The 14,550-nt window shown below is 41.8% G+C and overlaps 1 protein-coding gene across 12 annotated transcripts in view; it reads left to right on the plus strand.

Annotated features, from left to right (window-relative positions):
• Positions 1 to 14,550, plus strand: part of kcnab2a (potassium voltage-gated channel subfamily A regulatory beta subunit 2a) — a 140,231-nt gene that overhangs the window by 78,352 nt on the left and 47,329 nt on the right. The window contains exon 1 of one of the 12 annotated variants that reach the window (XM_045691714.1): positions 8,609 to 9,627. The exons of the other annotated variants lie outside the window; for them this stretch is intronic. Coding sequence (XP_045547670.1) covers positions 9,410 to 9,627 — 218 coding nt within the window. The 5' untranslated portion in view covers positions 8,609 to 9,409. Of the gene's footprint in view, positions 1 to 8,608; positions 9,628 to 14,550 lie in introns of those variants that run through there. 12 annotated transcript variants of the gene reach the window in all.

Raw genomic sequence — 14,550 nt, forward strand, 5'->3', positions numbered from 1 at the left:
TATTTCCCGCCAAAACCGGAAGTGTCATTCAAAAGCATTATAAAGCATATACAGTGCATTCGGAAAGTATTCAGACCCCTTGACTTTTTCCGCATTTTGTTACATTACAGCCTTATTCTAAAATGTAATCAAACAATTTCCTCATCAATCTACACACAATATCCCATATAGATGAAGCAAAAACGTTTTTAGAAATACCTTATTTACACACACTACCGTGCAAAAGTTTGGGGTCACTTTGAAATGTCCTTGTTTTCCATGAAAACATACATGAAATTCATTGCAAAATGAATAGGAAATATAGTCAAGACGTTGACAAGGTTATAGATCGTTTATTTTTTATTTTTTATTGAAATAATAATTGTGTCCTTCAAACTTTGCTTTCATTAAAGAATCCTCCATTTGCAGCAATTACAGCCTTGCAGACCTTTGGCATTCTAGTTGTCAATTTGCTGAGGTAATTGGAAGAGATTTCACCACATTCTTCCTGAAGCACCTCCCACAAGTTGGATTGGCTTGATGAGCGCTTCTTATGTACCATACGGTCAAGCTGCTCCCACAACAGCTCAATAGGGTTGAGATCCTGTGACTGTGCTGGCCACTCCATTATAGACGGAATACCAGCTGACTGCTTCTTCCCTAAATAGTTCTTGCATAGTTTGGAGCTGTGCTTTGGGTCATTGTCCTGTTGTAGGAGGAAATTGGCTCCAATAATTAAGAGCCGCCCACAGGGTATGGTATGGCGTTGCAAAATGGAGTGATAGCCTTCCTTCTTCAAGATCCCTTTTACCCTGTACAAATCCCCCACTTTACCACCACCAAAGCACCCAAGACCATCACATTGCCTCCACCATGCTTGACAGATGTCGTCAAGCACTCCTCTAGCATCTTCATTTTTTTCTGCGTCTCACGAATGTTCTTCTTTGTGATCCAAACACCTCAAACTTAGATTTGCCTGTCCCTAACACTTTATTCAAATCTTCCTATGTCCAGTGTCTGTGTTCTTTTGCCCATCTTAATCTTTAATTTTTATTGGCCAGTCTGAGATATGGCTTTTTCTTTGCAACTCTACCTAGAAGGCCAGCATCCTGGAGTCGCCTCTTCACTGTTGACGTTGAGACTGGTGTTTTGCGGGTACTATTTAATGAAGCTGCCAGTTGAGGATTTGTGAAGTGTCTGTTTCTCAAACTAGACACTCTAATGTACTTGTCCTCTTGCTCAGTTGTGCACAGGGGCCTCCCACTCTTTCTATTCTGGTTAGAGCCAGTGTGCACTGTTCTTTGAAGGGAGTAGCATGCAGTGTTGTGAGATCTTCAGGTTCTTGGCAATTTCTCACATGGAATAGCCTTCATTTCTCAGAACAAGAATAGACTGACGAATTTCAGAAGAAAGGTCTTTGTTTCTAGCCATTTTGAGCCTGTAATCGAACCCACAAATGCTGATGCTCCAGATACTCAACTAGTCTAAAGAAGGGCAGTTTTATTGCTTCTTTAATCAGGACAACAGTTTTCAGCTGTGCTAACATAATTGCAAAAGGGTTTTATAATGATCAATTAGCCTTTTTAAAATGATACACTTGGATTAGCTAACACAGCGTGCCATTGGTACACACGAGTGATGGTTTCTGATAATGGGCCTCTGTACCCCATGTAGATATTCCATTAAAAAGTCTGCCATTTCCAGCTAAAATAGTCATTTACAACATTAACAATGTCTAAACTGGATTTCTGATCAATTTTATGTTATTTTAATGGACAAAAAATGTGCTTTTCTTTCAAAAGCAAGGGCATTTCTAAGTGACCCCAAACTTTTGAACAGTTGTGTGTTAATACATACATACATACATACATACATACAGTTGAAGTCGGAAGTTTACATTCCCCTTTTATTTAAACTCCGTTTTTCACAATGCCTGACATTTAATCCTAGTAAAAATTCCCTGTCTTAGGTCAGTTAGGATCACCACTTTATTTTAAGAATGTGGAATGTCAGAATAATAGTAGAGTGATTTATTTCAGATTTAATTTCTTTCATCACATTCCCAGTGGGTCAGAAGTTTACATGCTATCAAATACGAATTGAGTGTATTGCCTTTAAACTGTTTAACTTGGGTCAAACGTTTTGTGTAGCCTTCCACAAGCTTCCCACAATAAGTTGGGTGAATTTTGGCCCATTCCTCTTGATAGAGCTGGTGTAACTGAGTCAGATTTGTAGGCGTCCTTGCTCACAAACGCTTTTTCAGTTCTGCCCACACATTTTCTATTGGATTGAGGTCAGGGCTTTGATGGCCACTCCAATACCTTGACTTTGTTGTCCTTAAGCCATTGTCCATTTGGAAGACCCATTTGCGACCAAGCTTTAACTTCCTGACTGATGTCTTGAGATGTTGCTTCAAAATATCCACATCATTTTCCTCCCTCATGATGCCATTTATTTTGTGAAGTGCACCAGTCCCTCCTGCAGCAAAGCACCCCCACAACATGATGCTGCCACCCCCATGCTTCACGGTTGGGGTGGAGTTCTTCAGCTTGCAAGCCTCCCCCTTTTTCCTCCTAACATAATGATGGTCATTAGGGCCAAACAGTTCTATTTTTGTTTCATCAGACCAGAGGACATTTTGTCCAAAAAGTACGATCTTTGTCCCCATGTGCAGTTGCAAACCGTAGTCGTCCGGGTTTTTTGTGGTGGTTTTGGAGCAGTGGCTTCTTACTTGCTGAGCGGCCTTTCAGGTTAAGTCGATAGAGGACTCGTTTTACTGTGGATATAGATACTTCTGTTTCCTCTAGCATCTTCACAAGGTCCTTTGTTGTTGTTCTGGGATTGAGTTGCACTTTTCGCACCAAAGTACATTAATCTCTAGGAGACAGAAGGTGTCTCCTTCCTGAACGGTATGCCGGCTGCGTGGTCCCATGGAGTTTATACTTGCGTACTATTGTTTGTACAGATGAACGTGGTACCTTCAGGCGTTTGGAACCAGACTTGTGGAGGTCTACAATTTTTTTTCTGAGGTCTTGGCTGATTTCTTTTGAGTTTCCCATGATGTCAAGCAAAGAGGCACTGAGTTTGAAGGTAGGCCTTGAAATACATCCACAGTTACTCCTCCAATTGACTCATGATGATGTCAATTAGCCTAGCAGAAGCTTCTAAAGCCATGACATCATATTCTGGAATTTTCCAAGCTGTTTAAAGGCACAGTCAACTTAGTGTGTGAACTTCTGACCCACTGGAATTGTGATACAGTGAATTATAAGTGAAATAATCTGTCTGTAAACAATTGTTGGGAAAATCACTTGTGTCATGCACAAAGTAGATGTCCTAACCGACTTGCCAAACTATTACATTAACATTTGAGTCATTTAGCAGACCTTCTTATCCAGAGCGACTTACAGTAGTGAATGCATACATTTCATTTCATGCATTTTTTTGTACTGGCCCCCCGTGGAAATCGAACCCACAACCCTGGGGTTGCACACACCATGCTGGCATTGCAAACACCATGCTCTACCAACTGAGCCACAGGGAATCAACTATAGTTTGTTTACAAGAAATTTGTGAAGTGGTTGAAAAACGAGCTTTAATGACTCCAACCTAAGTGTATGTAAGCTTCCGACTTCAACTGATATATATCTCAGCAAAAAAATAAGCGTCCTCTCACTGTCAACTGCATTTATATTCAGCAATCTTAACATGTAAATATTTGTAGGAACATAAGATTCAACAACTGAGACATAAACTGAACAAGTTCCACAGACATTTGACTAACAGAAATGGAATCATGTGAACCTGAACAAAGGGGGGGTCAAAATCAAAAGTAACAGCCAGTATCTGGTGTGGCCACCAGCTGCATTAACTACTGCAGTGCAACTTGCTGTGAGATGTAACCCCACTCTTCCACCAAGGCACCTGCAAGTTCCCGGACATTTCTGGGGGGAATGGCCCTAGCCCTAACCCTCCGATCCAACAGGTCCCAGACGTGCTCAATGGGATTGAGATCCGGGCTCTTCGCTGGCCATGGCAGAACACTGACATTCCTGTCTTGCAGGAAATCACATACAGAACGAGCAGTATGGCTGGTGGCATTGTCATGCTGGAGGGTCATGTCAGGATGAGCCTGCAGGAAGGGTACCGCATGAGGGAGGAGGATGTCTTCCCTGTAGCACACAGCATTGAGATTGCCTGCAATGACCACAAGCTCAGTCCGATGATGCTGTGACACACTGCCCCAGGCCATGACGGAGCCTCCACCTCCAAATAGATCCTGCTCCAGAGTACAGGCCTCGGTGTAACGCTCATTCCTTCGACGATAAAGGCGAATCTGACCATCAACCCTGGTGAGACGAAACCGCGACTCGTCAGTGAAGAGCACTTTTTGCCAGTCCTGTCTGGTCCAGCGATGGTGGGTTTGTGCCCGTCGGCGACGTTGTTGCCGGTGATGTCTGGTGAGGACCTGCCTTACAACAGACCTACAAGCCCTCAGTCCAGCCTCTCTCAGCCTATTGCGGACAGTCTGAGCACTGATGGAGGGATTGTGCGTTCCTGGTGTAACTCGGGCAGTTGTTGTTGCCATCCTGTACCTGTCCCACAGGTGTGATGTTCGGATGTACCGATCCTGTGCAGGTGTTGTTACGTGTGGTCTGCCGCTGCGAGGAAAATCAGCTGTCTGTCCTGTCTCCCTGGAGCGCTGTCTTAGGCGTCTCACAGTACGGAAATGGCAATTTATTGCCCTGGCCACATCTGCATTCCTCATGCCTCCTTGCAGCATGCCTAAAGCACGTTCACGCAGATGAGCAGGGACCCTGTGCATCTTTCTTTTGGTGTTTTACAGGGTCAGTAGAAAGGCCTCTTTAGTGTCCTAAGTTTTCATAACTGTGACCTTAATTGCCTACCGTCTGTAAGCTGTTAGTGTCTTAACGACCGTTCCACATGTGCATGTTCCTTAATTGTTTATGGTTCATTGAACAAGCACGGGAAACAGTATTTAAACCCTTTACAATGAAGATCTGTGAAGTTATTTGGATTTTTGTGAATTATCTTTGAAAGACAGGGTCCTGAAAAGGGACGTTTCTTTTTTTGATGAGTTTCTCCATATAGTGAGGGGAAAAAGTGTTTGATTCCCTGCTGATTTTGTATGTTTGCCCACTGACAAAGAAATGATCAGTCTATAATTTTAATGGTAGGTTTATTTGAACAGTGAGAGACAGAATAACAACAAAAGAATCGAGAAATACGCATGTCAAAAATGTTATAAATTGATTTGCATTTTAATGAGGGAAATAAGTATTTGACCCCTCTGCAAAACATGACTTAGTACTTGGTGGCAAAACCCTTGTTGGCAATCACAGAGGTCAGATGTTTCTTGTAGTTGGCCACCAGGTTTGCACACATCTCAGGAGGGATTTTGTCCCACTCTTCTTTGCAGATCTTCTCGAAGTCATTAAGGTTTCGAGGCTGATGTTTGGCAACTTGAACCTTTTGCTCCCTCCACAGATTTTCTATGGGATTAAGGTCTGGAGACTGGCTAGGCCACTCCAGGACCTTAATGTGCTTCTTCTTGAGCCACTCCTTTGTTGCCTTGGCCGTGTGTTTTGGGTCATTGTCATGCCCTGGCTGAGGGACGGAGGTTCTCACCCAAGATTTTACGGTACATGGCCCCATTCATCGTCCCTTAGATGCGTTGAAGTTGTCCTGTCCCCTTAGCGGAAAAACACCCCCAAAGCATAATGTTTCCACCTCCATGTTTGACGGTGGGGATGATGTTCTTGGGGTCATAGGCAGCATTCCTCCTCCTCCAAACACAGCGAGTTGAGTTGATGCCAAAGAGCTCCATTTTGGTCTCATCTGACCACAACACTTTCACCCAGTTGTCCTCTGAATCATTCAGATGTTCATTGGCAAACTTCAGACGAGCATGTATATGTGCTTTCTTGAGCAGGGGGACCTTGCGGGCGCTGCAGGATTTCAGTCCTTCACGGCGTAGTGTGTTACCAATTGTTTTCTTGGTGACTATGGTCCCAGCTGCCTTGAGATCATTGACAAGATCCTCCCGTGTAGTTCAGGGCTGATTCCTCACTGTTCTCATGATCATTGCAACTCCACGAGGTGAGATCTTGCATGGAGTCCCAGGCCGAGGGAGATTGACAGTTCTTTTGTGTTTCTTCCATTTGCGAATAATCGCACCAACTGTTGTCACCTTCTCACCAAGCTGCTTGGCGATGGTCTTGTAGCCCATTCCAGCCTTGTGTAGGTCTACAATCTTGTCCCTGACATCCTTGGAGAGCTCTTTGGTCTTGGCCATGGTGGAGAGTTTGGAATCTGATTGCTTCTGGCTCCCAGGTGTCTTTTATACAGGTAACAAGCTGAGATTAGGAGCATTCCCTTTAAGGGTGTGCTCCTAATCTCAGTTCGTTACCTGTATAAAAGACACCTGGGAGCCAGAAATCTTTCTGATTGAGAGGGGGTCAAATACTTATTTCCCTCATTAAAATGCAAATGAATATATAACATTTTTGACGTGTTTTTCTGGATTTCTTTGTCATTATTCTGTCTCTCACTGTTCAAATAAACCTACCATTAAAATTATAGACTTATAATTTATTTGTCAGTGGGCAAACGTACAAAATCACCATGGGATCAAATACTTTTTTCCCTCACTGTATGTATGTGTATATATATATGTGTGTGTGTGTGTGTATATGTATATATATATATATATAATGTAAGGCTATTTTTACTTAGTTTCCCATGACAATAGTAGCTATTTTTTAGGCTTGTATAAATTTCATTTAGATTTGAATATAATTTTGATTAACCACATGACTAATTTTGTAACAAAGGCGTTATTATACATTAAATGAAACTGTTCTACGAAAATGTGCATTTGAAAACCATAACTGGCATGCAGATTGGTAGAAATGGTGAGATAAATTGTAGCAGAATCTGCGAAAGCCAGCAGGAGCGGGAAGAGGATGGTTGGTCAGGTTAAGGTTTTTATTTTCTGGTTATCTTGATCTCTGACCCACTCTTGAGTAATTTGTGTGTTATTTCATCAAATGGCATCAGACAAGCATATAGTTTTATTAAAACAAATAGTGTGTGTGTGTGTGTGTGAAAATACACTTTAAATAATGTCTACCAATCGATTTGTCGAAAGAACAGACTACTTTCGGTCAACCATTTTTTTGGGGCGTTATACCGATTTTCATGCCACCATACCGTTCTTCTGCCAACTTGGGATTTACGGTATTAACTGCATAGCACACAAGGGGGTGCTAAAACACAAAACTATCCTATTGGACGTCTTATTACCAGAATGCTCAACATGGACAGACTCACCGATAGATTTAGAACTCTATGGACTTTACAATGAACACATTATTGGGTGTTGTTCTGGGGAACTACGGTGAGCTTCATAGTGAAAAAGAATGTGATAGACTAAATGAAAACCGCTATCTGCTTTATCTCCTAACGTATTGCAAAAGTTGTCTGCAGATATTTAATTAAAAAGTAGCTACAAATATTCCAATGTATTCAAAAACGTCAAATGGTTTCAGCTGTATTGACACTATATGAAAACCATCCCGTGGGTATTTCAAAATACCCCGGAATAAGGTATATACGTATATACCTTATAGATCAATAAGAGTTCCAAACCTCTCTGCCAATAACAGCTAGTTTCTTTCCCCCCTCCCCACTCAGACCACTCCCAGACAGTCCTAGTAAAATTCTTGCTTGAGAAAGTTTTTTTTGCTACATTTCTTGCCCATTTTAATGGCAGTCTATTGCAGTAAGGTACTTAATTGTTACCCAGAAATTATTTGATATTGGTATAAAAACAGCTGCATTGGGCCTGTAACACCTCATGCAGGCAGTAATTGAATACAGGCTATGTTCTATCTCTGTATTGTTATTCATTCTTACTGATGTAACGAAATGATTCAAATGAATAAATATGCCCAGAATAATTAATTTTCAGTTAATGGCGGTTGCCATGTTTGAGTGGGATCTGGGGAGAGACAACAATGCAGCGAACTCAGCTGTAATGCGCCGGTGACACTCCTGGCTTAGACATGCATCAGGGCAGATAAAGTTACATAATAAATATTTCATGCCCCGTTGCCCAACCCATGTGAGAGCAGCCCCCTGGTCTAGGGCCAGTGGCCATTCTGCAGCACTGAGCATTCAGCCTACTCCTGAGCCTCGTTCATCTGACTTGACCAAGTTTAACTACTTGCTGCACACTGAACTACCGGACTTGACTGGATCACACTGGACCTGAACTGGACAACCCTAAACCTGACTGGACCTGACTGGGTCACACTGAACCTGACTGGACCACCATGAAGTAGGCCTACACTCTGCCACAGTGACTTAGCCATGCTGGAGCAGGGAAGTAGATGAGAAGTGGATTAAAAATACACTAGCTAGCCTCTCTTATGACAGCAGCTGTAGACACTGAGAGTCTCCCTCTCTTGGCCCCCTCATCTCTTCACCCCCCCTCTATCTCTCCCGCACTCGCTACTGTAGCTCTCTCAATATTCCTCTCCATAGCATCTCTCCATATCCCTCCCTCCCTTTCTGTTTCTCCTCTTCTCCTGCCTGTGCTCACTCTGCCTCTTTGTGCCATGCGTGAGGCATCCACATGTAAGTTTAATCCGGGAGGGATGGGAGTCTGAATGAGAGGTTGCCCTCTGATTGACACACAGAGCTGCTGAGTATTCACACAACCAGGACAGCTGTTGCTGGGGACTTGTTGTAAAGGAACAGAATTTTACCTCCTGGAATAGTTCATATCCTCCTGCCTCTATCTCTTTGTGCTGATGTCTCCAGTCTCAGATCTTTACAGCGCGAGGTGTTATCTGTAGCACTGAGCTCCAGATTAAATGGAAATTGCGGACGACTAAATCTGCCTGTCAGCCTCTGATTCCTACAGAAAGCGTAAGTGATACAGACGGATGAGTCGAGGATAAGCCAGTCGAGACTGCAAAGGGAGATTCATTAAACTGCTTCACTCTTCATGGGACGCTGTACTTTTTTTGGAGGGCGCGTCTTTGTCTGTTTTTGTGTCTGTGCCGGGACCGGGACGGTGTTCATGTGCCTGCAGTCTACAGCGGCCGGTTGTTGTTTTCTGTAGAAGACAGAGCACACAGGCTGAGGCAGTGTTGAAGCAGGACACCCTCTGTAGGAGACAACTCTCCTCGCTCCTCTCCTTTTCTCTTTTCTCTGCAGACATAGCTGCCCACCCTGACACTGACAGCTGTGGGTGTTGGTGTGCTCTGTGCACAGATCGCTTGACCTGACCAAGAGACTGTCCAGACGTCTTGTCAAGGCATCTTGTCGTACAGACTGACCTACCACAAGCTCTAACCAGAGCACCTTAAGCCATTCCAGGTGGCTTCCAGTCCCAGCCGGGATGCAGGTGTCATTAGTGTGTACGGATCACAATCGTGGAGGGGTGAGCCGCAGTACAGAGGAACGGCTCAACCACCGCCAGAATGCCAACAGCCCCAACACAGGCACCCGCAGCAAGTTCAGGGCTGTGGCCATGGTGGCCCGTAGCCTTGGACAGGTCACTGTCCAGAGCCAGCCCACGTCCAGCGACCAGAGCATACGCACCGGCATGAAGTATAGGTAGGACAGACTGCATGACTTATAGGTAGGACAGACTGCATGACTTATAGGTAGGACAGACTGCATGACTTATAGGTAGGACAGACTGCATGACTTATAGGTAGGACAGACTGCATGACTTATAGGTAGGACAGATTGCATGAAGTATAGGTAGGACAGACTGCATGACTTATACTGCAGGTGGGAAAGACTGTATGAAGTATAGGTAGGACTAGGGTTGCAAAGGGAGGGTATATTACTTGAAACTTTAAGTTTACCAGTAAACTACAAGAATTTTGGTATGTTTCAAATTTTTTTGTGGCCCTTTTGGGTACTTCAGATTATCACAAGTGTCTAATTATCTCTGGCCCTCAGTGTGGCCTTATCACATGTAAAATATTAAATAAGACGATTTTAAAATAAACAAATAGAATGACAAAGCTGTAAAACATTATCTTAAATATAAACCACAAACTTAGTGAATGTCTTTGGTGTTCAATATGAGGGTTTCAGCATGAAGTGTGTGTGTGTGTACACTTGTATTTATTATACCTGAAAACTTCAATTAATTGCAGTCTCAAATAGCCGCCTGTCCCTTTTTAATAGCCCGGCAATGGCACACATTTCTGAAAATAAACGCGCGTTTCAAATAATCGTCTGGTCTAAATTAATTATTTACGAAATTACCATGAATTGTTTACGAGGTTTAATGTTTGATTTGTTTCATTAAATAATTAGGTAATGAATCAGAAAAAATTAGGTCAATCATTTTTATCGCCAGTAAGAGACTGCTCGCCACTGGCTGTTAACAGCTGAGAACTGCTAGCTAATTGGGAAGCACAAAAACAGTCAACAACTTCTGGAGAACAGGGCCTGGTTGCATAAAAAAGTTAATTTTCCCCTTAAAGTTTCCTGAACTTTAAGTCAGTTGCACAAAACATTTTAATGCGAATTTCCTTCTTAAATTAAGTGACAGTTAAGGGTGTCCATGAGGTCCCTTAAAACTTCTTAAAGCTAGGGGGCACTATTTTCACGTCCGGATGAAAAGTGTGCCCAAAGTAAACTGCCTGCTACTCAGGCCCAGAAGCTAGGATATGCATATAATTGGTAGCTTTGGATAGAAAACACTCTAACGTTTCTAAAACGGTTTACAATTATGTCTGTGAGTATAACGGAACTTATTTGGCAGGCGAAACCCTGAAGACAAACCATCCAGGATTTTTTGTTGTTGTTGAGGTCACTCATTTTTCAATGGGTTTTCTATGTGGATCTAGATTTCTAAGGCACTTGCTTGCAGTTCCTATCGCTTCCACTAGATGTCAACAGTCTGTAGAAATTGGTTGATGTTTTTCCTTTGAGTAATGAAGAAGTATGGCTGTTCAGAATGAGGGTCGAGTCTAGTGTACTGTTGTGGTTGGGGTGCGCGACCTGAAAGCTCGCTCCACTTTGTTTTCGTCCTGTATTGAACACAGTTTATTCCGTCTTTAATTTTAGCAATTATTTACGTTAAAAATACCTAAAGTTGGATTAGGAAAGTTGTTTGAAATGTTTGGATCAAGTTTACAGGTAACTATATTAGATACTTTGTAGTCATGTTGCGCGAGTTGGAACCGGTGTATTTTCTGAATCAAACGTGCCAAATAAATGGACATTTTGGAGATATAACGACGGAATTTATTGAACAAAAGGACCATTTGTGATGTTTAATGGACATATTGGAGTGCCAACAGAAGAAGATCTTCAAAGGTAAGGCATGAATTATATCGTTATTTCTGCTATTTGTGTCGCGCCTGGCGGGTTGAAATGAAATTTTCATGTGCTGGTATGCTGGACGCTGTCCTCAGATAATAGCATGGTTTGCTTTCGCCGTAAAGCCTTTTTGAAATCTGACACTGTGGCTGGATTAACAAGAAGTTAATCTTTAAACCGATGTATAACACTTGTATGATTTACGAATTATTATTATGAGTATTTCTGTTTTTGAATTTGGCGCGCTGCTATTTCACTGGGTGTTGTCAACGGGATTGGCGCGCGAAGGGATCACTAAGAAGTTAAAGCTTTTTGGGCGACCCGACCAAATGCACATAGATATGTAATTCTCATTGAAAGCAAGTCTAAGAAGCGGTAGTTCTGTTCTATGTGCGCTGTTTCTATGCTCCCTGTTCTTAATTTTCGTTTTTGCGTCTTTCGGTTTTGTACACCAGCTTCAAACAGCTGAAAATACTATATTTTTGGTTATGGAAAATATATTTCACAGCGGTTTAGATGGTACAATGATTCTCTACACCAGGCCTGGGCAATTCTGATTGGTGTCACACTTTTCCCCCATCCCTAGCAAACACACCTGATTTTAACTAATTGCATTTTTAACTGATGATCATGATTAGTTGATTATTGGAGTCAGGTGTGTTAGCTGGGGCAAAAGTGTGACACCAATCAAAACAATGGAAGGTGCACAATCCATGGCTACAAAGCTAAGTTAGCATGACGTGCTAGAAAGTAATAGAAACAAGTTGAGTAAAAAATGACTAAAATAAATTATATTTATTATCTTCTGAATCAACTTGTTTCTCCTGTTTTAAATGTAAAAGTTATATCTTGTGTTCTACCAAAATAAATGCGATCTCTGACAAATGTTCAGTCTGAATCAGGTTGTCTCCATGGTAACCAGAGATTCTTTCTGTGTTATATACCTTCAAACTACCGCAAAACCCTTAAATTATGCCATTACCTAAAGAAATGTTAAAGGGGCTCTATACAACACCCTTAAACATTTCCCTTAGGTAAGGATTCCTTAAAGTAAACCCTTAAGGGAAACGTTTAAGATGTTTTATAAAACCGGGCCCAGACCCCTAGAAATCGGCAGTGGCGAAATTAGCTGGCGAAAGTAAGATTGCTGAAAATACACAGTCAAAGAGGAGAATAATTATTCTGTCAAGGAAAAGTTTTACATGAAACATTTTTATAGAGCCATACTAAGACAAAATAACCATGCCACATTGTTTAAATGATAACACAGTGTGGTAAATGAAGAAATGTATTAAACAATTAACTATACAAATGAGCAAAAGCTGCGTGCATTAAGGAAATAAACGTCTGGCTAAAATAGAGGCCTGTCTTTAATAAGTGCCTGTTGTGTTGAGTGAATTAAGTAAATTAATGCCCGGGCTATTAATTGAAGTTTTACGGTATGTCAATATATATTTGTTGTCATTGTTTTGGCGTCAAACCGGTGCCAGTTGTGGAAAAAAGTTAATAGTTGGGAGAGTTACAGAGTTCATTGAAAATAATGTAATTGTTGATTTTTAGATGCTTTTTTCATTAATTAGGCTATTTACTGTTGAACGATATGGTTTATCTACTAGAAACTCATGGACAATAAGAACACAGATATAAATCATGAGGTAGTCACCTGAAATACCTTTCCAGCGGTCTTGGAGTTCCCACATATGCTGAGCACTTATTGGCTGCTTTTCCTTCACTCTGTGGTCCAAACCATCTCAGTTGGGTTGAGGCCAGGTCATCTGATGCAGCACACCATCACTCTCCTTCTTGGTCAAATAGCCCTTACACAGCCTGGAGTTGTGTTTTGGGTCATTGTCCTGTTGAAAAACAAATGATAGTCCCACTAAGTGCAAACCAGATGGGATGGTGTATCGCTGCACAATGCTGTGGCAGCCATGCTGGTTAAGTGTGCTTTGAATTCTAAATAAATCACAGACAGTATCACCAGCAAAGCACCCCCACACCATCACACCACCTCCTCCATGCTTCACGGTGGGAACCACACATGCAGAGATTATCCGTTCACCTACGCTTCGTCTCACAAAGACACAGCGGTGGGAACCAAAAATCGCAAATTTGGACTCATCAGACCACAGGACAGATTTCCACCGGTCTAATGTCCATTGCTCGTGTCTTGGCCCAAGCAAGTCTCTTCTTATTATTGGTGTCCTTTAGTAGTGGTTTATTTGCAGAAATTCAACCATTTATGGCCTGATTCACGCATTCTCCTCAGTTGATGTCTGTTACTTGAACTCTGAAGCATTTATTTGGGTTGCAATCTGAGGTGCAGTTAATAGCATATTTCTGAGGTTGGTAACTCTAATGGACTTATCCTCTGCAGCAGAGCTAACTCTGGGTCTTCCTTTCCTCTGGCGGTCCTCATCATAGCGCTTGATGGTTTTTGGACTGCACTTGAAGAAACTTTCAAAGTTCTTGAAATGTTCCAGATTGACTGACCTTCATGTCTTAAAGTGATGATGGACTTTCATTTCTCTTTGCTTATTTGAACTGTTCTTACCATAATATGGACTTGGTCTTTTACAAAAAAGGGCTATCTTCTGTATACCAATCCTACCTTGTCACAACACAACTGATTGGCTCAAATGCATTAAGATGGAAAGAAATTCCACAAATGAACTTTTAATAAGGCACACCTGTTAATTGAAATGCATTCCAGGTGACTACCTCATGAAGCTGGTTGAGAGAATGCCAAGCGTGCGCATAGCTGTCATCAAGGCAAAGGGTGGCTACTTTGAAGAATATCAAATATAACATATTTTGATTTGTTTAACAACTTTTTGGGTTATTACATGATTCCATATGTGTTATTTCATAGTTAACTATTATTCTATTATTCTACAATATAGAAAATAGTAAAAAATAAAGACAAATCTTTGAATGAGTAGGTGTGTCCAAATGTTTGACTCGTACTGTATATGAATACATTTTTTACAAGTTATATAAGTATACATTACCAAGTTACGATAGATTGACAGATTTTCTGTTAATTACCAAACTTACTAAAGGTTCCGGTAACTTTGGGAAATTACCGGTTGCCTTGCAACCCTAGGAAAGACAGACCATAGACCACAGGTGTCAAACCAATTCCACGGCGGGACAAGTGTCTGCAGATTTTCTCTCCTCCCTACTTGATTTATG

This window comes from Salmo salar, chromosome ssa12 (assembly GCF_905237065.1).
Source record: "Salmo salar chromosome ssa12, Ssal_v3.1, whole genome shotgun sequence".
NCBI classification, from domain to species: domain Eukaryota; kingdom Metazoa; phylum Chordata; class Actinopteri; order Salmoniformes; family Salmonidae; genus Salmo; species Salmo salar.